General features: G+C 48.1%; 1 protein-coding gene across 5 annotated transcripts in view; it reads left to right on the forward strand.

Annotated features, from left to right (window-relative positions):
• Positions 1-22,706, forward strand: part of LOC137357393 (polymeric immunoglobulin receptor-like) — a 43,261-nt gene extending 20,555 nt beyond the window's left edge. For 3 of the 5 annotated variants that reach the window (XM_068023718.1, XM_068023722.1, XM_068023723.1), the window contains 6 exons: positions 4,991-5,359; positions 7,408-7,572; positions 12,575-12,602; positions 13,391-13,443; positions 14,256-14,299; positions 19,077-22,706. In XM_068023718.1, the coding sequence (XP_067879819.1) occupies positions 4,991-5,359; positions 7,408-7,572; positions 12,575-12,602; positions 13,391-13,443; positions 14,256-14,299; positions 19,077-19,208 (791 nt within the window). In that variant the 3' untranslated portion in view covers positions 19,209-22,706. Of the gene's footprint in view, positions 1-4,990; positions 5,360-7,407; positions 7,573-12,574; positions 12,603-13,390; positions 13,444-14,255; positions 14,300-17,699; positions 17,754-19,076 lie in introns of those variants that run through there. The other 2 variants (XM_068023719.1, XM_068023720.1) reach the window with 2 other exon arrangements.

The following is a 22,706-nucleotide window of genomic DNA, read 5'->3' on the forward strand; positions in this document are numbered from 1 at the left end:
CACCATCCAGGACAAAGCAGCCCGCTTGATTGGCACCCCATCTACAAACATTCACTCCCTCCACCACCGACGCACAGTGGCAGCAGTGTGTACCATCTACAAGATGCACTGCAGCAACTCACCAAATCTTCTTCGACAGCATCTTCCAAACCCGCGACCTCTACCACCTGGAAGGAGAAGGGCAGCAGATGCATGGGAACACCATCACCTGCAAGTTCCCCTCAAAGTCACACACCATCCTGACTTGGAACCATATCATTCGTTCCTTCACTGTTGCTGGGTCAAAATCCTGGAACTCCCTTCTTATCAGCACTCTGGGTGTACGTACAGCACACAGACTGCAGTGGTTCAAGAAGGAGGCTCACCACCATCTTCTCAAGGGCAATTAGGGATGGGCAATAAATGCTGGTCTTGCCATTGACGCCCATGTCCCGTGATTGAAAATAATAAGGATTGTGAGTCCATCCTGCCGTACTATCGGAATTCCTGGTTGTTGTCTCTTGTTCTTTTGACATGGAAGTTTCCTGCTATAAACCGTGTCATCGATTTCAGGTTCCCCGGATGGAACGTTGAGGGAAGTAACCAAACAAGAGTCGAGAAGATCACACTGACATCACCCAAAGGAATTTGGGACCAAAGGAGGCCGCCGTATTTCCTGGTGTACTGGGCCCCACAAAAGCACAGGCTTGCTCACCGTCACACGACAGGGCCACGTCCTCAACAGAACACACTTTTCAGACCCAATTTTAACCTTTTTAAATAGACACTGTCAACTGTTTGTTGCTGTGCACATTTTAATCAGACCCTGTAATAAACTCTGTTTGCTGTATTATATAGACCTGACTGCCAAATAAATCTTTCTGCTTTAAAATAAATTGTTTGCTATTAAATGGACTTTTTGCTATAATATAAACTCTGTCAGTTATAAGTCCCACCCTGCCTCCATATCATTTGCTGACACGGTGTCAATCAACACTTTGACAAATGGTATTTTAATGAGCTGACTTCACACAGTACAGAGCTGGTCATCAAAAGCTGACTCAGGGCACAACTGGCGTAAATGAGCCCGTGCAATGGAGGCCATTCAGCCCATCCCACTTGAGCCAGTGCTAGCTCTTCAATCGGACCTATTGACCACAATCGCCTTTTCCTCCATTTGCCCCTGTCTCCTTCCACACATTTCCTTCTGAAATCCTGACACAATTCCCTTTCGAAATCCATCCCAAATCAGTCCACAATCCTGTTACTTCCCACTCGCTGAGCTTCAGGTGAGTTTCGTCCGATTCTGCTCCAGCCTGTTCCTCAATCCTAAGGGATGTCCTGGGTTTGGAATCTGGCAGAGATTAGTGGGATACAGAAAGAAGGTAGAGAAATATCTCTTGTCACGGAACAATCTCATCTGTTGAAATACAGCCTCATTTCCCACATCATGATCCCACCAGCCCAGTCAACCTATCCTGACCCCAAAAGAATCTTGTTGGCCGTTGGATTCTCCTTCTCCCATCACTAGAATCCACCTTCTCTCTCTCTCTCTCTCTCTCAATCTCCTCAGCAAGCTTCCTACAGGGAAGTCTCAATCACACAACTCAATAGCTACACTCCTCAGGAAGTTAATGTAGGAAATGCAGTGAATTTGCTGCAATAGAATTGAGATTTGGGATTCTAGTGAGTTCTTCCTCAATTTCCAAACGGCTACCTGGTCTCCAGGGTATACATGCCAACGTCTGGACCGGTTGCAATTGAGAAACCTGGCTGTAAAGTCAACCTTCATCGAGTGGGTATCCAGCAAAGTCAAAAAGGGTGAAAGGAAGAAGAGGTTTATCAAGGAGTGGTGGGTTGGTGATACAAGGGTTGGGTTTTCAAAGCCATTGGTTGGACGAGGAAGGGAAGCGAGCATGAGGTGAGGAGCTTGGGACGGAAGAGTTTGGAAAACTCAGAGGGACGATGACCATTATAGTATCACCAAAACAGACATAGAGGAGATGTAGAGAGAGTGAAGGTGACTGGAGGTGAGAGAGGGGTCCATCAAAACACAACGAGCATCCCTTGGCATGAGTGCAGAGATACTGGACTAGTGGGGTCATGCGCCCAGGGCTGCGTCCAGGGGCGCAGTTGGCAAATTGCCTCCAAAATGGACCCGACACTAACCCCCACCTGGCTGAAGTGAAATTGTCTCAATTTGAAGAGCTTTCCGGAAGCTCTGCAAACAGGTACAATTGATGGGAACTTGCCAATCCCAATATTTCAATCTGGCAGCATGGGCAGTTCTGTGGGTGAGGAGGGCAATAATTTCAAACCCCGCGTTCAGAGCAGAAACCCAATTTACACCTGACGTCACTTACGGTTAATATTCCTCGACCTTAGGCACTGATTCCACCGATTTCACCTCTTTGCCGCTGCTTACACTGGCCCCAAACAGGACAAACTCGAAGACAATGTAGTGACGGGTATCACTCCTTTACACCTAAGATTCCCTGATCTTTTAACACTAACTTTCCTCGGCCACGCTCGGATTTTAGCTGTTGTCTGGGAAGAAATCAGACGGAAGCTCAGAGCCCAGATCTGAGAGAGGAGGAGGGACTTGATATGAAGAGATAATTTCCCAATTGGAGACGGAAGTGGAACCAGAGAAATAGGAAGGAGAAAAACAGAACTAACTGGTCAGAAATAGTGAGTGTGTCACAAAGGCCGTCTCAGTATCCTGTGGTCTGTGAAGCCTCCTTCAGACTCACAGAGTGAGATGAGTAGCTGTCATGGACTCTGTTCTCCATCTGATCATTCTGCATCTCTCCGTCGGTGAGTAAACCAAATTTTATTTTCCTTTCTCGAGTTTCGTGCCTCCATTTTAACATCCCTGCTCTATCCATGCAGTCCCTCCCAGGGGCCTCCCACAGCTGCTCCTGGCTTTCCATTTAACACATGGATTAATCAATTACCACCAATGTGATGCCCACCCAAGTTGAAGAGTATAGGAGGGGGAACAACAAGAACAGCAGGAAAACCTCCCAAGGTGCTCGCCAGAGGCATACGCAGAAAAGGGGCACAGTGCCAAAGCAGATATTAGGAGGAGTAACCCAAAGATAGGTCAATGAGGTGGGTCTTGACAGAGAGAGGCAGAGACGTTTTAGGGATGGAATTCCAGAGTTTAGGAATGAGATGGCTGAGGGCACAGACCAAAATGTTGGGGCAAAGGGAGTGAAGTCAGCACAAGAGACCGAAATTGGAAGAAAGCAGATATGTCGGAGGGTTGTCGGGCTGGAGGAGGTTACAGAGATAGGGAAGGGAGGAATCGAGACCATGAAAGGATTTAAAGACGAGGATGAGAATTTTACACTGGGGGCTTTGGTGGTCTGGGAGCCAGTGTAGGTCAGCAAGCACAGTGAGAGGGGGGAGACTGGGTGAACAGGAATTGGAGTGGATAGGGTACAGTACAGCAGAGGTTTGACGGATGAGTTGAAGGTTAAGGAAGGTGGAGGATGGACAATGGGCCAGGACTGATCAGGAAGTCGTGGTCAAGATAATCGAACTGTGGTTTTTAAAACTGAAAAACAGAAATGGAGAGAGTAGGGAGGGCTCCACATTACAGTCATGGAGAAGTAACGGGCGGTTTAACACTGCGGGCACCTGGTGTCGTGTCCCTGATGGTGATGGGTGAGGGGTGGGAGGGGATTCAGTTACACAGAGAGATTAGACCAGGAGCCTGTCCAAGGCCAGCTCGCAGTCACTCCCCCAGACCCAAACATCGGGTACAAAGCAACATTTGGAGAGCACAAGAGGCAACCATAGAGACCGCCTCGAAACCAGGAAACAGTGGGAAAGAACAGAAAGAGAGGAATTTACAGGCTGGAATCTAATGCAGCAATACAATGCAGTTTATATATAGAATAACAGATACCCGGGAGTGAGTTACAGACTGGAATCTAATCGAAGGGTTCGGGGGGTTCATATATAGAATAACAGATACCCGGGAGTGAGTTACAGACTGGAATCTAATCGAAGGGTTCAGGGGGTTTATATATAGAATAACAGATACCCGGGAGTGAGTTACAGACTGGAATCTAATCGAGGGGTTCAGGGGGTTTATATATAGAATAACAGATACCCAGGAGTGAGTTACAGGCTGGAATCTAATCGAGGGGTTTGGGGGTTTATATATAGAATAACAGATACCCGGGAGTGAGTTACAGGCTGGAATCTAATCGAGGGGTTCGGGGGGTTTATATATACAATAACAGATAACCAGGAGTGAGTTACAGACTGGAATCTAATCAAGGGGTTCGGGGGGTTTATATATAAAATAACAGATACCCGGGAGTGAGTTACAGACTGGAATCTAATCAAGGGGTTCGGGGGGTTTATATATAGAATAACAGATACCCGGGAGTGAGTTACAGACTGGAATCTAATCGAGGGGTTTGGGGGTTTATATATAAAATAACAGATACCCGGGAGTGAGTTACAGACTGGAATCTAATCGAGGGGTTCGGGGGGTTTATATATAGAATAACAGATACCCGGGAGTGAGTTACAGACTGGAATCTAATCGAGGGTTCGGTGGGTTTATATATAGAATAACAGATACCCGGGAGTGAGTTACAGACTGGAATCTAATCAAGGGGTTCGGGGGGTTTATATATAAAATAACAGATACCCGGGAGTGAGTTACAGACTGGAATCTAATCGAGGTGTTTGGGGGTTTATATATAAAATAACAGATACCCGGGAGTGAGTTACAGACTGGAATCTAATCGAGGGTTCGGTGGGTTTATATATCAAATAACAGATACCCGGGAGTGAGTTACAGACTGGAATCTAATCGAGGGGTTTGGGTGTTTATATATAGAATAACAGATACCCAGGAGTGAGTTACAGGTGGCTATTTCAGATACAGGATTCCTCTATTACTGGGAGTATTCTGGAGGTAGTTGTCTATTGGTTGAGAGACTATTTATGATTCCTAAATAACCATTTGCTGTTTCCTCTCTCTCAGTGATGATAAATGGAAATGATTTCCGTGTGTTCCAGCCCCCCAGCCTGGAGGGGGTGGTCGGGCAGTCGATCATTATTCGCTGCTCATTCACTTACCCAGAAAACTACACACCCCAAAAGATTGACATTTCTTGGAGAAGACTTAATTTTCACGGAGAATTTATATTCAACACCTCAAAGGGGTACATTCACCCTGATTACCGAGGCCGGCTTGAATTCCTGGGTTCTCCATATAAGGAGAAGACCGGCACCATCAGGATAAATCAGCTGAAGTTTAGTGACTCAAACCAGTATTACTGTCGTGTGGTGACATCAGGACACAGACCCGAGATGTGGCAAAACATCCCTGGGACATTCCTCTCAGTCCGAGGTAAACTTGCCTTTGGATTCCTGTGTTTTTCTCTGTATAATTTCATCTTAAGAACATATTTCTTTCTTAAATTGTGTTTCGGCGACACCTCAATTTTCAAACTCTCTTCGTTTTCAAATCCTTCCCGTTGCCTCGCACCCCTTCCCCCCCACCCCACCTCACCCCCCCTCACCCCCCCCACCCCTCACCCACCCCCACCCCCCCCTCACCCCCCCCACCCCTCACCCACCCCCACCCCCCCTCACCCCCACCCCCCTTCACCCCCACCCACCCCCCCGTCCCGCAACCCCACAATCTCTGTAACTTCCTCCGAGATCTCTGCACTCCTCAATTCTGACTCTTGCCCATCCCCCGATTTTAATCGCTCCGCCATTGGTGGCCGTGCCTTCAGCTGCCTGGGACCCTAAGCTCGGGAATCCCCTCCCTAAACCCTCTCCGCCTCTCTCTGCATCGCTCACCTCCTTGAGACACGACTCAGGATCGATCACTTTCCCGTCCTAATATCTCCTTATGTGGCTCGGTGTCAATTGTTGCCTGATAACGTGTCTGTGAAGCGCGCTAGGCCGTTTTGTTGCTTTAGAGGCACTAAAGAAATGGAATTGTTGCTGCAACATGGCTGAGCCTTAATATTCTGGCCTCTGATTTGCCGACACTCGTCCAAGTAAAGGACGTCAGTTCCGTTTCCAGCCAATCAAGTGCCAAGTTTGAAAAGACGTGGGGCCAAGATCCAAAATGGCCACTGGAAATAAAGAAAGGGAAATGAAATAGAAGATGTGGAATCAAAGGTTATTTTGAAAATAAAGGAGAAAAGAAATTGAGTCGGTGCAGAATAAGATAATGGAGAACCTTGTGGCTCAGTGTTTTTCACTCTGTTCTAAACCTGTGGGATCTGGGTTGGAAGTTGAATTTGTTAAATGGGGAACAATGTCAACATTTTCAATTGACCCTCCCCCTGCCCCCCAGCCTCAACTGATTTTTGTGGGAGAGACTTCCAGATTCCCACTCCCCTTTGTTGAAGAAGTGCTTCCTGACATCACCCCTGAACTTCCTGGCTCTCATCTTCAGATTACACCCCCTTGTTCTGGATTCTCCCCCACTAGGGACAATAGATTCTCTCTATCTACCCCGTCAAACCTTTATATTATCTTAAACACCTCAATTAAATAATACCTTAGCTTCTATATTCAAGGAAATACAAGCTCAGTCTGTGCAAACTATCTGTGGCTTTGTTACTGGTCTAGTAATTCAGAAAGTGTGACTCCAATGATGGTGAATCTAATCACCTCCCCTTGACATTCAATGGCATTACCATCACTGAATCCCCCACTGTCTAAATCCTCGGGGTTACCATTGACCAGAAACTGAACAGGACCAGCCACATAAATACCGTGGCTACAAGAGCAGGTCAGAGGCTAGGAATCCTGCGGCGAGTAACTCACCTCCTGACTCCCCAAAGCCTGTTCACCATCTACAAGGCACAAGTCAGGAGTGTGATGGAATACTCTCCACTTGCCTGGATGGGTGCAGCTCCAACAACACTCAAGAAGCACGACACCATCCAGGACAAAGCAGCCCACTTGATTGGCACCCCATCTACAAACATTCACTCCCTCCACCACCGACGCACAGCGGCAGCAGTGTGTACCATCTGTGAGATGCACTGCAGCAACGCACCAGGGCTCCTTAGACAGCACCTTCCAAACCCGCGACCTCTACCAACTAGACGGACAAGAGCAGCAGATGCAAGGGAACACCACCACCTGCAAGTTCCCCTCCAAGTCACACACCATCCTGACTTGGAACTGTATCGCCGTTCCTTCACTGTCGCTGGGTCAAAATCCTGGGACTCCCTTCCTAACAGCACTGTGGGTGTACCTACCCCACATTGACTGCAGCGGTTCAAGAAGGCAGCTCACCACCACCTTCTCAAGGGCAATTGGGGATGGGCAATAAATGCTGGCCTGGCCAGCGATGCCCACAGCCCCGTGAATGAATAGTTGAACAGGACGATAATTACACTGAGGTGATCTTTTATTTCTCTGTTTTAGCATGGAAACCTACTGCCAAGCCTACTACCGAACCCACTACCAAATCGGCAGCTAGTGCCACCTGGATGCCAGTGTTGATTGGATGCAGTGTTCTGGCCTTTCTGCTCATTTCCCTGGGGCTGGTAGCTGCAGTTTGCAGCTGGAAGAAGCAACGGCGTCAGCACGGTGAGTGGCTCCTTCCCCTCTGCCCCGTCTACTGCCCGCAGCCTCTCTTCGCCCCAGACCCTCCTGTTGGCCCTTTGCTGTGCTTGCACCCGCAGGCCCCGGCTTCATTCCAGCCAGCCTAGAAGGTGGGAGTCAGCTGGCCGTTTAACTGTGGGGGGGGGGCATCGCGGTCATGCCTGATCCCGTCACCATCATGTGATAGCGTAGCGATTAGAGAGACATCCCTGGGTCACTGCCCCCTTCCTCCATTAGCGGGGCTAAGATCAGGAGTAGATTTATTGTCCAGAGTCTAGGGTGAAGATTTGGATCTCAAATCATAGCATCTTTTATCATAGAAGGAGGCCATTCGGCTACTGTTTAGATTAGATTAGATTAGAGATACAGCACTGAAACAGGCCCTTCGGCCCACCGAGTCTGTGCCGACCATCAACCACCCATTTATACTAATCCTACACTAATCCCATATTCCTACCAAACATCCCCACCTGTCCCTATATTTCCCTACCACCTACCTATATTAGTGACAATTTATAATGGCCAATTTACCTATCAACCTGCAAGTCTTTTGGCTTGTGGGAGGAAACTGGAGCACCCGGAGAAAACCCACGCAGACACAGGGAGAACTTGCAAACTCCACACAGGCAGTACCTAGAATCGAACCCGGGTCCCTGGAGCTGTGAGGCTGCAGTGCTAACCACTGCGCCACTGTGCCGCCCATCTAGTAGTTCTAGTATCAGCTCTTTGAAAGGGCTATCTAATTAATCCCACTCCCTCCCCCCTGCTCTTTCCTCATCGCCCTGCAAACTCTTCCTTTCCCAAGTATTTATCCAATTCCCTTTTCAAAGTTATTACCGAACCTGCTTCCAACGCCCTTTCAGGCAGTGCATTCCAAATCCTGGGATCTTTTCCAGCCACCTGAGAGGGCAGACGGAGCCTCCAGTTAGAATCGCCTCTGAAAAATGGCACCGCCAACAGTGCGGTATTCCCTCAGTATCTGCACCAGGAGCGTCAGCCTGGACTTTGTGCTCAAGTCTCTGGAGTGGGTTTCAAACCCAGGACCTCGTGACTCAGAGGTGGGGCGGGGTGGGCTACCCAGCGAGCCAAGGCTGAGACAAGGTGTGCGAGGCCTCTGGGCTGCAACTGCAGCCTGTGGCCTAGGCAGGTTTCGTCGCTCGCTCCTGCAGTCGGGACGTTCTTAATCATTTCGATATCAGCTGTGAGGCGGCTTCCGCTGTTAACTCGGTGGTGGATGTTAAAATAAGAGCAGGGTTCACCCGAGGCAAGAAACGACAGAGGAGCTGACCCCCATCGACAAACCGGTTGCCATGGACACGAGGAGGCCTTCCGCCATTACCATCACGAAACCTCAGTGGCTGTCACGGGCAACAAAGGTTTCCTGGTCACCATTAGACATTTTAATTCCAGGTTTTATTAATTAAGTTCACATTTCAGCAGCTGCCGTGATGGGATTCGAACCCACATCCCCAGGGCATTAGCAGGGGCCTCTGGCTACTAGTCCAGTGACTCTACCGCCGTGCCAGCGCCTCTCCCAACGCGAGGAAACTTACGGGAATACGACCAACCAGAGTTGGTGCCCTTCACCTCACCCCACCCCGAGAGGACAACTGCAAGATGTCATTCGCACTGGGCAGCGAATGGGATGGAAGACAGGATTGTAGATGGGACGGTGGGATTGGTGGGAGACGCACGGAACTCAGGTCTGTCACAGGAAGAGTACGCGTGCAACAAAGTGTTGGAAACATTCCAGTGAAGGCAGAGATTGATGATAAGATCATAACGTAGATCAGGAAAGCGTGCCCACTTTTCAGTATGTTGCAATATGGGCCATAATGACTCCGTGACCCTCCTCAATTTTAACCCTCCCTCCCTACCGAGGCTGATGAGACCTCCCTGACTACCAGTCCCCACCAGCTGAGATGGGCCAACCCGGGGCGTACCTGTCCCAGCAGTGTCGAGAATCATGAAATCACCCAGCGCAGATGGAGGCCATTCGGCACTTCGCGGCCCTGTGCTGTCGCTTGGAACGTGAGCAGCTCCTCACTCTCTGTTGGGTAAACCTCTCCACCCTGCACTCGGCCTTAGGAAAACCACCGACTATTTTGCAACCAAGGGAGTGTTCAGAGGCTGATACTGGCGTTGGGGTTTTGGTTAAAGGGTTAAATTAAGAGGACAACGTTGGGGCTGTATTTCCTTGAGTTTAGACAGTTGAGTTGTTGCAAATGATAGAGGGTAGACCAGGCTCAAAGGGCCGAATGGCCTACTGCTACCCCCATTTCTCATGTTCTCAGGCAGAGAAACTATTTCGTCTGGTGGGGCTAGTCCAGAATAAGGGGGCAGAATGTTAAAATTAGGGCCAGGCTGTTCAGGGGTGATGTCAGGAAGCACTTCTTCACACAAAGGAGAGTGGGAATCGGGAACTGCCTCCCCGCAAAAAGCTGTTGAGGCTGGAGTGTGGTCGATTAAGCTTCCAAGACTGCGACTGATAGATTTTTTTGTTGGGTAAGGATATCGTGGATTCAGAAGTAAATGGGTTTAAGTCAAATCAGATGTGATCTAATTGAATGGTGCAGCAGAATCAAGCGGCCGAATGGCCTCCTCCTGTTCCTATGGCCAGTCACCCTGACCTGCATTTGACGTGCAGTCATCAGTCTAAAACTGAGCAAAATCTCATGTTCTGCAACAGCTGCTGTCTTGAGTCATGATGTTAATTTGGAAAACACTGCAGAAAGTGCCGGAAATGTGCAACATCTGAAACAAGAGGGGAGGGGGGGGGGGGGGGGGGTGAAGTTCAACTTTGGTGAACAATGCAAAATTTCCCTGGGGCGTTATAATGGGTGGCCGATTCCCTTAGGGTCCCTTTTGTGCTGACTGCCATAGTTGAATTGCAACCTCTCTTTTCCAGAGAGAGAAAGAGACATAGAGAATGAAACAGAGAGGCAGACAATGAGTCAGACAGAGAGACTCAGAGACAGATAGGCAGACAGACAAGAGGGAGCAAGAGAGAAAGGCACAGAGAGATATTGAGTGAGAGATAGCAACAGAGAGACAGTCAAGAGAGACAGAAAGAGTGAGACATGGAGATTGAGAGGGAGACAGAGAAACAGACAATGAGTCAGACAAAGAGAGACTCAGAGACAGAGAGGCAGATAGATAAAGACAGACATAGGGAGCAAGACAGAAAGAGTCGGATAGAGACAGAGAAAAGCAAGACAGAGAGACAGTCAAGAGAGACAGAGAGAGTGAGACAGAGAGACAGACAAGAGGGACAGAGACAGTGAGGGCGAGACAGAGAGACAGAAGAGAGAGAGACAAACAAGAGAGAGACAGAGAGTGAGATAATGAGTCAGGCAGAGAGACTCAGAGACACAGAGGCAGACAGATAGAGACAGACAATAGGGAGCAAGACAGATAGAGACAGAGAAAGCAAGACAGAGAGACAGAGACAAAGACAGGGAGAAGCAAAGACAGCGAAACACAGAAAGAGACAGATGGTGACAGAAACAGAGACAGGCAAGGGAGAGACAGATACTGACAGAGGCAGAGACTGAGAGTAAGAGTTTGAAAAGATGCTGCCGTGAGCAAGAAATCAAACAAAAAGCAGAAATTAAACAGACGATTTGGGCCTGAGCAGGATCCAGGTGGGTATGTTGTTAAAATGGTCTGGAGTCTCACCCGCTGATGACCCACTCCGCTTCTGCTGTCTACTCATTCAACCTGCTGTCATGAGAGGCTGCAAGAACTGTCTGAAACCAGCCGGGTCCTTTAAACGTGCAAAGCATGGCCAGCTGCTATTTTAACTGGTCGCCCGGCACCTGCCAGCAAGGAAACCATTCATTAATCGGTCATAGAATCATGGAATGATACAGCACAGAAGGAGGCCATTCGGCCCATCGTGTCTGTGCTAGCTCTGTTGAAAGTGCTATCCAATTAATCCCACTTCACCATCCACCCTCCCCACCCCTGACCCCGCTCTTTCCTTTCCATGTTTACTAAGTCTCCTTTTGTAAGTTATTATTGAATCTGCTTCCAACGCCCTTTCAGACAGCACATTCCAGAAGGATCTGAAACAATCAGAAATATAAGAAGAGGAACTCAGTGAGGCAAAGGGTGCAGGCGGTCAGCTGCAGTAGAGTCATAGAGTCGTACAGCATAGAAACAGGCCCTTCGGCCCACCACGTCCAAGCGGACCATAATACCTATCTATACTAATCCCACCTGCCTGCATTAATTCCATATCCCTCTATGCCTTGCTCATTCAAGTACCTGTCCAGATGCCTCTTAAATGTTGCTACTGTTCCTGCCTCCACCACCTCCTCAGGCAGCTCACTCCAGATACCCACTATTCTTTGTGTGAAAAAATTACCCCTTTGATCCCCTTTAAACCTCCTCCCTCTCACCTTAAATCTATGTCCTCTAGTTTTAGTCACCCCTACCATGGGAAACAGACTCTGGCTATCTACCCTATCTATGCCTCTCATAATTTTATATACCTCTGATCATGTCCCCTCTCAGCCTCCTTCGCTCCAGGGAAAACAGACCCAGCCTATCCAATCTCTCTTTATAACACAAGCCCTCCAAACCAGGCAACATCCTTGTGAGTCTTTTCTGCACCCTCTCTAGCTTAATCACATCTTTCCTGTAGTGCGGGCGACCAGAACTGCACACAGTACTTGTCAGCTGTGGCTCAGTGGGTTAGTATTCATAACACTGACTCAGAAGATCATGGAGTTCAAGTCCCAAATTGCTGTGTAGCCAATTTCAGGGCTGCTGCAGAAAAACTACTCACCAGTATAGCCAGGCTGGCAATGGGAAGGACTGCCCTTGTCAAATAGCAGGGGGTTTTCGTCCCCCAGTTATACCCTCTCAACTCTGGAAGGACGACAGACTGTAATACTTTCACAGCCTAACATCAGACTATGCCAGCAGTCTGCACTGTCGTCAGTATCTCTATACTTACCCTGTCTATTCCTTGTCTTCACAGAGAACATCAGACAAGTGAGCATGCGGGAGTAAGTACCAATTAATAATATACCATATGTTAACACTCCTGTATATATAATATAATAACACACTGTGTGTTACTGGGAGTAATACTGTAAATATTATATAATAACACACTGTGTATTACCGAATATAACACTGTATATATAACACACTGTTACTGAATATAACATTGTAACTATTATATCACACTGTGTGTTACGCTGAGTATATAACACACTGTGTATTATTATATATAACACCGTATATGTAATATGTTTATGTTTAGAGATACAGCACTGAAACAGGCCCTTCGGCCCACTGAGTCTGTGCCGACCCATCAACCACCCATATATACTAATCCTACACTTTTCCCATATTCCTACCACATCCCCACCTGTCCCTATATTTCCCTACCACCTACCTATACTAGGGGCAATTTATAATGGCCAATTTACCTACCAACCTGCAAGTCTTTTGGCAGGAAACCGGAGCACCCGGAGGAAACCCACGCAGACACAGGGAGAAGTTGCAAACTCCACACAGGCAGTACCCGGAATTGAACCCGGGTCGCTGGAGCTGTGAGGCCGCGGTGCTAACCACTGCGCCACTGTGCCGCCACTGTGCTTTAATGGGTGTAATACTGTGTATATTATGTAATAACACACTGTGCGTTACTGGGTGTAACACTGTATATTATATAATATGCACTGTGCGTTACTGGGTGTAACACTCCTGTGTATATAACTGAACTTACTTTGTGTCACAGTGCTTTTGTACGTAATCTCATCCTCTCTGTGCTCTCTCTTTTCCACAGTATCTCAGCTCTGAGTAAGAATCGGTCCATTGACCTGGATCAACAGCAGAAAGGTACAGTGTGTCCATTCGGAACATCGGAACACTTGCTCGCACTGCCAGTAACTGAGCCGCGAGTTAAAGACAGAAATATCCGAGTCAGCCATGCCCCACACTCCTCCTTTCTGATCAGCCAAACCTCGAGTAACCCTTCACAGTGCTGCCACCCCAATCACCTCACTATTGCCAGTCTGTACAGCAGTCGAAGTACAAATGATGCCAATACTCTGGGGCACGGGAGAGGAGAAATGTGCCCAGGCTTTGCACAGTTACCCCTGCAAAAAGGCCTGCATGCATGCAGCCTTATATCCAGTCCTGGCCCTAATGTTTTATCTTGTTAACCCACCCGTTGGCACTCACTGGCTTTGTTTTTCTAATTTGCTCTTGGGTTGCGGGCATCGCTGGCATTTATGCCAATCCCGGGATGCCCTGAAAAGGTGCTTGGGGGGGGGGGCGGGGGGGGGTGGTGGAGGCCTCCTCCTTGAACTGCTACAGTCCCCGTGGCGAAGGTGCTGCTGGCAGTGGGTATTAGGGTGGGAATTCTAGGAGAATGACCCAGCCATGAGGAAGGAGTGGCAATTTAGGATGAGTGTGTGGGTTGGGACGGAAATTGGAGGTGACCACGTTTCAATGACATTGCTGATTTCTGTCCTTCTCAATGGTAGGTAGCAAGGCCTCATAACACATCCATGCTAACTGTAGGCCAGTGAGGACCTGCAGTACAGGAAGGGTGAGAACGGGCAGAAAATGGAGGAAGAAAATGCCTTGGTGCAAGACGATGGACAATATAACAGGTCTCTAATGTGCTGTCTGCTTTTATATTTCAGATCCTTCCAACCAATCCCAACCTAATAATGCGCCTGCTGGGAAGGTAAGACAATTCCTGTGCTGGAGCGGGAGTGGGTATAGAGACTAACCAATCAAAAGCTTTGTTTTCATTGGCTTTGGGGATCTCATGCAGAACTGCCCCTCAGAAAATTAAACGGCTGAGGTACTTGTCCATCATTAGTTAGAATGTAGAACTAGTCTGATGGGCAAAATGGACTTGACGCACTCTAGATGTTGGTCTGTTCTTATCGCACAGCAATTGGACCAGAGAATGTTCAGAGCATAAACATTCTGAACCCAGACCCATGAAAATAAGAACATAAGAACGTGAGAAATAGGAGAAGGTGTGGGCCATTGGCCCCTCAAGCTTGCTCCGCTAATTCAATATGGCTGATCTTCCACCTCAACTTCATCTTCCCACCCTGTTCCCATATCCCTCAATTCCCTAAAGTGTCCAAAAATCTATCGATCTCTGTATTCAATGTACTCAACGACTGAACATCCACTGCTCTCTAGGATCGAGAATTCCAAAGATTGACGACCCACTGAGCGAAAAAATGTCTCCGCATCTCAGCCCTAAATGGCCGACCCCTTATTCTGAGACTGTGACCCCCTAGCTCTAAAATCCCCAGCCAGAGGTAACATCCGCCCTGCATCTAGGAGGTGACTTCTCCTGGGAACATAGGACTTGGGAGCAGGAGTAGGCCATTCGGCCCTTCAGGGTTGCTGTGCCACTCAATAAGATCACCTCTCATTCTTCTAAACTCCAATAAGTATAGGCCCAACCTGTTCGACCTTTCGTCATGAGATAAGCCCTTCATACCCGGAATGAATCAAGTGAACCTTCTCTGAACTGCTTCTAACGCAATTATATCCTTTTTCAAATAAGGAGACCAAAACTGTGCACAGTACTCCAGATGTGGTCTAAACCCAAGGGAATATAGGCCCAGTCTACTCAATCTCTCCTCATCGAGCAATCACTTCATCCCAGGAATCAATCGATGTAAATATTTGTCACACTCCCTCAAAAGCGAGAAAGTGGTCACAATATCAACATCCAAAACCTTCACCCACAGCTATCTAGTCCTAGAATATAAAGAAATGCCAATATTCTGTCACCCTATTGTTGCGGGGTGCTGAAAGGATACTCCCACAATAGCAATGCAATCCCATCTAATTTTCCATTAAAACTCAAGTTGAGGCCACAGTCTGAACATAAGGGGTCGGCCATTTAGGACAGAGATGAGGAGACATTTCTTCACTCAGAGAGTTGTGAATCTTTGGAATTCTCTACCCCAGAGAACTGTGGATGTTCAGTCCTTGGGCATATTCAAGAGTGAGATCGATAGGCTTTTGGGCTCTGAGGGATTTAGAGATACGGGGATAGGGCGGGAAGATGGAGTTGAGGTGAAGATCAGCCATGGTCTTGCTGAACGGTGACACAAGCTTGAAGGGCCGAACGGCCGACTCCTGTTCCTAGTTCTTATGTTAAGTTCACAGAATGAGAGTTTTGGGGTAATTTTTGTTTCGTAGGGCTCTTTGTCTCAAGGCTCCAGCAATCTTTCAGTTTCAAGGTCGCACAATCTACCAAGACAGTGTTTTGGGGTCGAAGACTACAAACAGGCTCCTTTAATGGAGAAGAGGAACTTCAACTCCTCCGTGACACAAATAGCACAGTTTCACAAAACATTTGGTAAAATTAAGCAACTTTCCTCTCAACAGGATGATTGACAAATGTTGTGGTCAGTCTCTTTTTTTTATTCTTTCATGGGATGTGGGCGTTGCTGGTTAGGCCAGCATTTATTGCTCATCCCTAATTTCCCATGAGAATCACAGAATAATACAGCGCAGAAAAGGCCCTTCGGCCCATCGAGTCTGCACCGATGCATTAAAGACACTTTAGTGTCGGGTGAGAAGGTGGTGGTGAGCTGCAGTCCATATGAGGTACTTACACCCTCAGTGCTGTTAGGAAGGGAGTTCCAGGATTTTGACCCAGCGACAGTGAAGGAACGGCGATATAGTTCCAAGTCAGGATGGTGTGTGGCTTGGAGGGGAACTTGCAGGTGGTGGTGTTCCCATGCATCTACTGTCTTTGTCCTTCGTGGTGGTAGAGGTCGCGGGTTTGGAAGGTGCTGTCTAAGGAGTCTTGGTGCGTTGCTGCAGTGCATCTTGTAGATGGTACACACTGCTGCCACTGTGCATCAGTGGTGGAGGGAGTGAATGTTTGTGGATGGGGTGCCAATCAAGCGGGCTGCTTTGTCCTGGATGGTGTCGAGCATCTTGAGTGTTGTTGGAGCTGCACCCATCCAGGCAAGTGGAGAGTATTCCATCACACTCCTGACTTGTGCCTTGTAGATGGTGGAGAGTCTTTGGGGAGTCAGGAGGTGAGTTACTCGCCTCAGGATTCCTAGCCTCTGACCTGCTCTTGTAGCCACGGTATTTATATGGCTACTCCAGTTCAATTTCTGGTCAATAGTAACCCCCAAGATGTTGTTAGTGGGGGATTCAGCGATGGTAATGACATTGAATATCAAGGAGAGATGGTTAGATTCTCTCTTGTTGGAGATGGTCATTGCCTGGCACTTGTGTGGCGCAAATATTACTTGCCACTTATCAGCCCAAGCTTGGATATTGTCCAGGTCTTGCTGCATTTCTACATGGACTGCTTCAGTATCTGAGGAGACATGAATGGTGCTGAACATTGTGCAATCATCAGTGAACATCCGCACTTCTGACCTAATGATTGAAGGAAGGTCATTGATGAAGCAGCTGAAGATGGTCAGGCCTAGGACACTACCCTGAGGAACTACTGCAGTGATGTCCTGGAGCTGAGATGATTGACCTCCAACAACCACAACCATCTTCCTTTGTGCTAGATATGACTCCAACCAGTGGAGAGTTTTCCCCGATTCCCACTGACTCCAGTTTTGCTGGGGCTCCCTAATGCCATACTCGGTCAAATGCTGCTTTGATATCAAGGGCAGTCACTCTCACCTCACCTCTTGAGTTCAGCTCTTTTGTCCATGTTTGAACCAAGGCTGTAATGAGGTCAGGAGCTGAGCGGCCCTGGCAGAACCCAAACTGAGCATCACTGAGCCAGTTATTGCTAAGCAGGTGTTGCTTGATGGCTCTGTTGATGACACCTTCCATCACTTTACTGATAATTGAGAGTGGACTGATGGGGCGGTAATTGGCGGGTTGGACTTGTCCTGCCTGTCTGTCATAATGTGCTATCAGGGGAAGCTTTCCCTCTGAACATAGGGGTGGAACGTCTAGGAATGAATTAGAAATGTGGCCATCAATTTGCACATGGCGAGCTCCCACAAACAGCACTGTGATAATGACCGGATCATCTGATTTTGGGATGTTGTTTGAGGGAGAATATTGACAGGGGGACACCACCACAGTTCTTCTTTGAAATAGTACTATGGGATCTCTTACAGCCAGCTGAGAGAGCGGACAGGACTGCAGTTTAACATCTCCTCCAAACCACAGCATTCCCCTCAGTACCAGCATGGACACATTTTGCGTTATAATGGCTCAGTACTGCAGTGGAAGTGCCAGCATGAACGTTGTGTTCAAGTCCCTGGAGGGGACAGCCTGCTGCCTCAGAGGTGAGTTCACTACCCGCTGGGACACACCTTTCCCGGATGCTCAATGGGTGAGGCGCAGTTTTGAGAATCTTACTTCCTACCAGACACTGACAAAGATTCAATCGCACCAGCGATGGACAAGGACAATCCCTGATGTATGTGTGAAAACAGGGACGATGACGCTGAGCTAATTATACCCTACAGTCCCGGGATTCCCTCAACCGCCCCCACTTCCCAGGTGTCTTCTCTAGAACAGAGCACCCGAAACCAGGCAATCGAGGGAGCCCATTTCTTTTTTTTCTTAGCGATACAGCACTGAAACAGGCCCTTCGGCCCACCGAGTCTGTGCCGACCATTAACCACCCATTTATACTAACCCTACACTAATTCCATATTCCTACCACATCCCCACCTGTCCCTATATTTCCCTATCACCTACCTATACTAGGGGCAATTTACAATGGCCAATTTACCTATCAACCTGCAAGTCTTTTGGCTGTGGGAGGAAACCGGAGCACCCGGAGGAAACCCACGCAGACACAGGGAGAACTTGCAAACTCCACACAGGCTGTACCCAGAATTGAACCCGGGTCACCGGAGCTGTGAGGCTGCGGTGCTAACCACTGCGCCCGTTATTAACATTTATTCTCAGGATGTGCGCGTCACTGGTGAGGCTGACATTTATTGCCCTTCCCTCGAGGCCCTGAGCAGCTGGTGGTCTTCTTGGACCACCGGGTGCAAGCTAGGCTGCCTCAGAGGGCGGTTAATAGTCAATTGGTGGTGAACTGGAGTCACGTGTAGGCCCAGGAAGGCCAGTTGGCTTCCCTAAAGGATGGCGGTGAACCAGTCAGTTTCCTTTCACAGCTTCAAAGTTAATTCTTCCCATTAGACTTTTTTTTTTTTAAAAACTGACTCCGATTTGCAAACTGCCCACTGGATTTGGCTTCACATTCGCTGGATTATTAACCAAGTGACTTAATCACTACGCTTCGACTGACCCTCCAGTCTCACCAGCTTTTATGGGGGGAAAGAGTTCCAAATTCCCGCTCCCCTTTGTGTGAAGAAGTGCTTCCTGAACAGCCTGGCTCAAAGGTTCTGCCCCCCCCCTTGTTCTGGACCACCCCCCCCCAACCAGAGGATATAGTTTCTCTCTATTGACCCTACCAACTCCTTTAATCATCTTGAGCACCCCTTAATCCTCCACCCTCTGTTCCATTTCTCTTGCAGGAAAATGATTTAGAAGGGATTGTCTATGCGACACTACATGTCAAAGAAAGTTCAGAAACAACAATCAATGCCTTGTCATCAGAGGTGCATATTGTATATGCAGCTGTGAAGTTCCATGCTGAGACTAACTAGACTTCCTCTGTTCAGCGGCCACTCTTTGAACTATGGCGCCTACATAACTCGAGGGAATTTGCACGAGTATTGCCGCACCAACCTACAAATATCTCTTCATCGCCTTTGATTGGAGTCTCCCCTTCTGATGACTTGAGTACGCCAACCTGCTGGCACTGACTGGGTGGGGTCCAGGAAATACCAGGCTAACTCGCCAAGTCGATGCCAGCTTCGCACAGGAATACGATGGCACCTTTGCCCTCACCGCCTCGCCCACCCACCCACCGTCCTCATTTAAGAGCCGGACGGTGCGATCGCAAGAAACGGTGCAGCTGAGTGACCGTCTTAAAAAGCAGCCACTGGCTGGCTGGCTCCCGATGCCGGCTGCTGGGAAGATGGGAGCCGGGGAGAGGACAGAACTCAGGCTTGGGTGTGAAGGCCCCTGCAGTTGAATAGCCTGACGCGGGTTCACTGCCTCAGCCTGCACGTGAACAACAGGTGGCGGATGTGGTTCTATTTTTCACATAAAGGTCCATCTCTCGGCGTTGGTCAGTCAATGGTGAGGTCTCTCGGTGGCTTGACTTTCGTTGTCGGCTGTGTTAGACCAACTGAGTGCATTAGTCCAATTATATAGCTTCAGAAGACAGAGATAAATTAACTTGTCGGTTTTATTACTAAAAAGAAAAAAAATGTAAGACCTGCATTTGTATAGCACCTTACGCAACCTCAGGGCATCCCAAAGCACTTCACAGCCACCGAAGTACCTTTTTGAAGCGCGGTCACCGTTGTAATGTAGGAAACGCAGCAGCCAACGTGCGCACAGCAAGATCCCACAAACAGCAGTGTGACAATGATCAGTTTTCGTCATGTGGGTTGAGCCATAAAAACATTGGCCCCAGGACACTGGGGAGACCTCCCCCCCCCCCCCCCACTCCCTACTCTTCTTCGAAATGGTGGATGTGGGATCTTTCCATTTGCGAGGCCGGGTAAGTGCCTCAGTTTAACGTCTCATCCGAAATATCATCAGATTGTATAAACAAGTCTGTGGGGGGGGGGGGATTTTAACCCCCGCCCCACCTCCAACCCCCCCAAACAAAATGACCGTGTTTGGGTTGGGTGAGAAGTCAAAATGTTCAAAATATGAATCTCAACCCCAACCCGCTTCCAACAGTTCCCATTTTAATGGAGGTGGGGACCGGCGCTGGCAACTAGCTGTTTGCAGGAGGTGGGTTGGCAATTTAAATATTATAATGAGCCTGTCTGCCTCAAATTTAGCTACCATTTTAAATTCAACCGTGGCCAGCCGTGTTTTCCAGACCTCAGGAAACCCAGCAACCTAAAAGGTGAGGACTGCTGGATCCAAGAGGTAAGTGCCAGTCTAGCTGCCTCGCCATCCTCCACAATCGGACACCCCCTACCCTTCTGATCTCCACCATGAGCCCAATATGTCTATATACTTACAAGTAGGATATCCAATAGGATCTGCAAAGTACCAGTCAATCCGAATGAACTCTCAGCAGGGAATACCAAAACAATTATGGAATGTGATCCTATTTATACACCTCGGTGAACAGCATCAGGTGACGTGCTCCGAACCAATCAATTCTGAGATTACTGCCATGTGATCCCCATCTGCTAAATGCTACCACACCAGTAGATGGCAATGTTGACTTCCAATCTCATTATCCTTTATGTAGAAGATAGAATAATGTTGCAAGGTGATAAGCATTACGCCTTAACAGTTGAAATCTACCCCTGTTGTCTCCAGACTAGCTAACGTTCTTTGCACAGGACCTTTGTTGCGTCTTAGCTTGCGTTCACCTGACACCTCCTGTTTACTGATCATTGCCCCACAGAATCCCAATGAGTTAATGTAGATCAAGTGTTCACCCCTAACAGTCGGAATATATCCACATAATGCAAAGGTATTAATACAGACTTCTGTGTACTGTTAACCTATATTCTCCTGGTATGTTGTACACCACCCGACTAGCTGACTTGAACTCCTTATCTGAGATATTGCCGCCTCATGCATTAATTGCCCAAGGAAGACAGGGGAAATTAACCCCATAAGAAGCGAGGACTGCTGCTGCAGTTTCTTCACAGATTATATTTGTTTCAAACAGTGCCAGGTCCGTGAACCACACCTCCTGTAAATATATTTCTGTTGTGACAAGCACTTACAGTGAAAGTCTTGTTGTGCGACCAAGCCGTCTCGTGCAGGGTAAATTCCAAAAGCTATGGTTTATTTTTTAAAAAAGGACACATGAAAAATGAAATTCTCATTATCTATCTGTCTGTCTATCTATCTGTCTATCTTTCCATCTATATCTCTATCGTCTATCTATGTATCATCTATTTGTTAATTTACATAACCATCCAATTTACATAATAGCCAGCTTTATATAGCTTTTTCATTTACATAACTGTCCATCTTACAGCTTCCGATCTGCTCCATCACATCATCAATTCACCTCCAATGTGCCTGTTCTTATTGAATCCATTAATCTCTCTCACCCTGGCTGTTTCTCACTTTACCGTCCCTATCTTTTGTTAATTTGTTCATGAGATGTGGGCATCGCTGGCCAGGCCATCATTTATTGCCCATCCCTAATTGCCCTTGAGAAGGTGGTGGTGAGCTGCCTTCTTGAACCGCTGCAGTCCATGTGGGGTGGGTACACCCACAGTGCTGTGAGGAAGGGAGTTCCAGGATTTTGACCCAGCGACAGTGAAGAAACGGCGCTACAGTTCCAAGTCAGGATGGTGCGTGGCTTGGAGGGGAACTTGCAGGCGGTGGTGTTCCCGTGCATCTGCTGCCCTTGTCTTTCTAGGTGGTAGAGGTCGCGGGTTTGGAAGGTGCTGTCGAAGGACCCTTGATGAGTTGCTGCAGTGCATCTTGTAAATGGTGCACACTGCTGCCACTGTGCGTCGGTGGTGGAGGGAGTGAATATTTAAGGTGGTGGATGGGGCGCCAATCAAGGGGGCTACTTTGTCTTGGATGGTGTCGAGAGTCTTGAGTGTTGTTGGAGCTGCACCCATCCAGGCAAGTAGAGCGTATTCCATCACACTCCTGACTTGTGCCTTGTAGATGGTGGACAGGCTTTGGGGAGTCAGGGGGTGAGTTACTCGCCTCAGGATTCCCAGCCTCTGACCTGTTCTTGTAGCCTCAGTGTTTATATTTACATTTTTTTAAAATACAGTGTATTCATCCAAGCAAAAAAAAGGGGGTCTCAGGCAGTATACTAATGAAGTAGATTTAATGTTGTTTCCTCGTAGACCATAAAAAATAAGCAATTTGTTAGCTTGTTTCAGTAATTGATAAACACCTCACACCCGTTATGCAGGAAAGTCTTTGATCCCTTCCTGACTGTGAACAGTGAGAGACAAAGCACAGACACAGTCTTGAAATAGGCAGCAAGCGGCTCAAGGAGACAGCTCAAGGCTGTGTGAAACATCAGAATGCGGGGCAGTTATTCTGTTTAAGTTAAATAAAGCAACCCACTGATGTGGGGGAGCATA

The sequence above is a fragment of the Heterodontus francisci genome, chromosome 48 (assembly GCF_036365525.1).
Source record: "Heterodontus francisci isolate sHetFra1 chromosome 48, sHetFra1.hap1, whole genome shotgun sequence".
Taxonomy (NCBI): Eukaryota; Metazoa; Chordata; class Chondrichthyes; order Heterodontiformes; family Heterodontidae; genus Heterodontus; species Heterodontus francisci.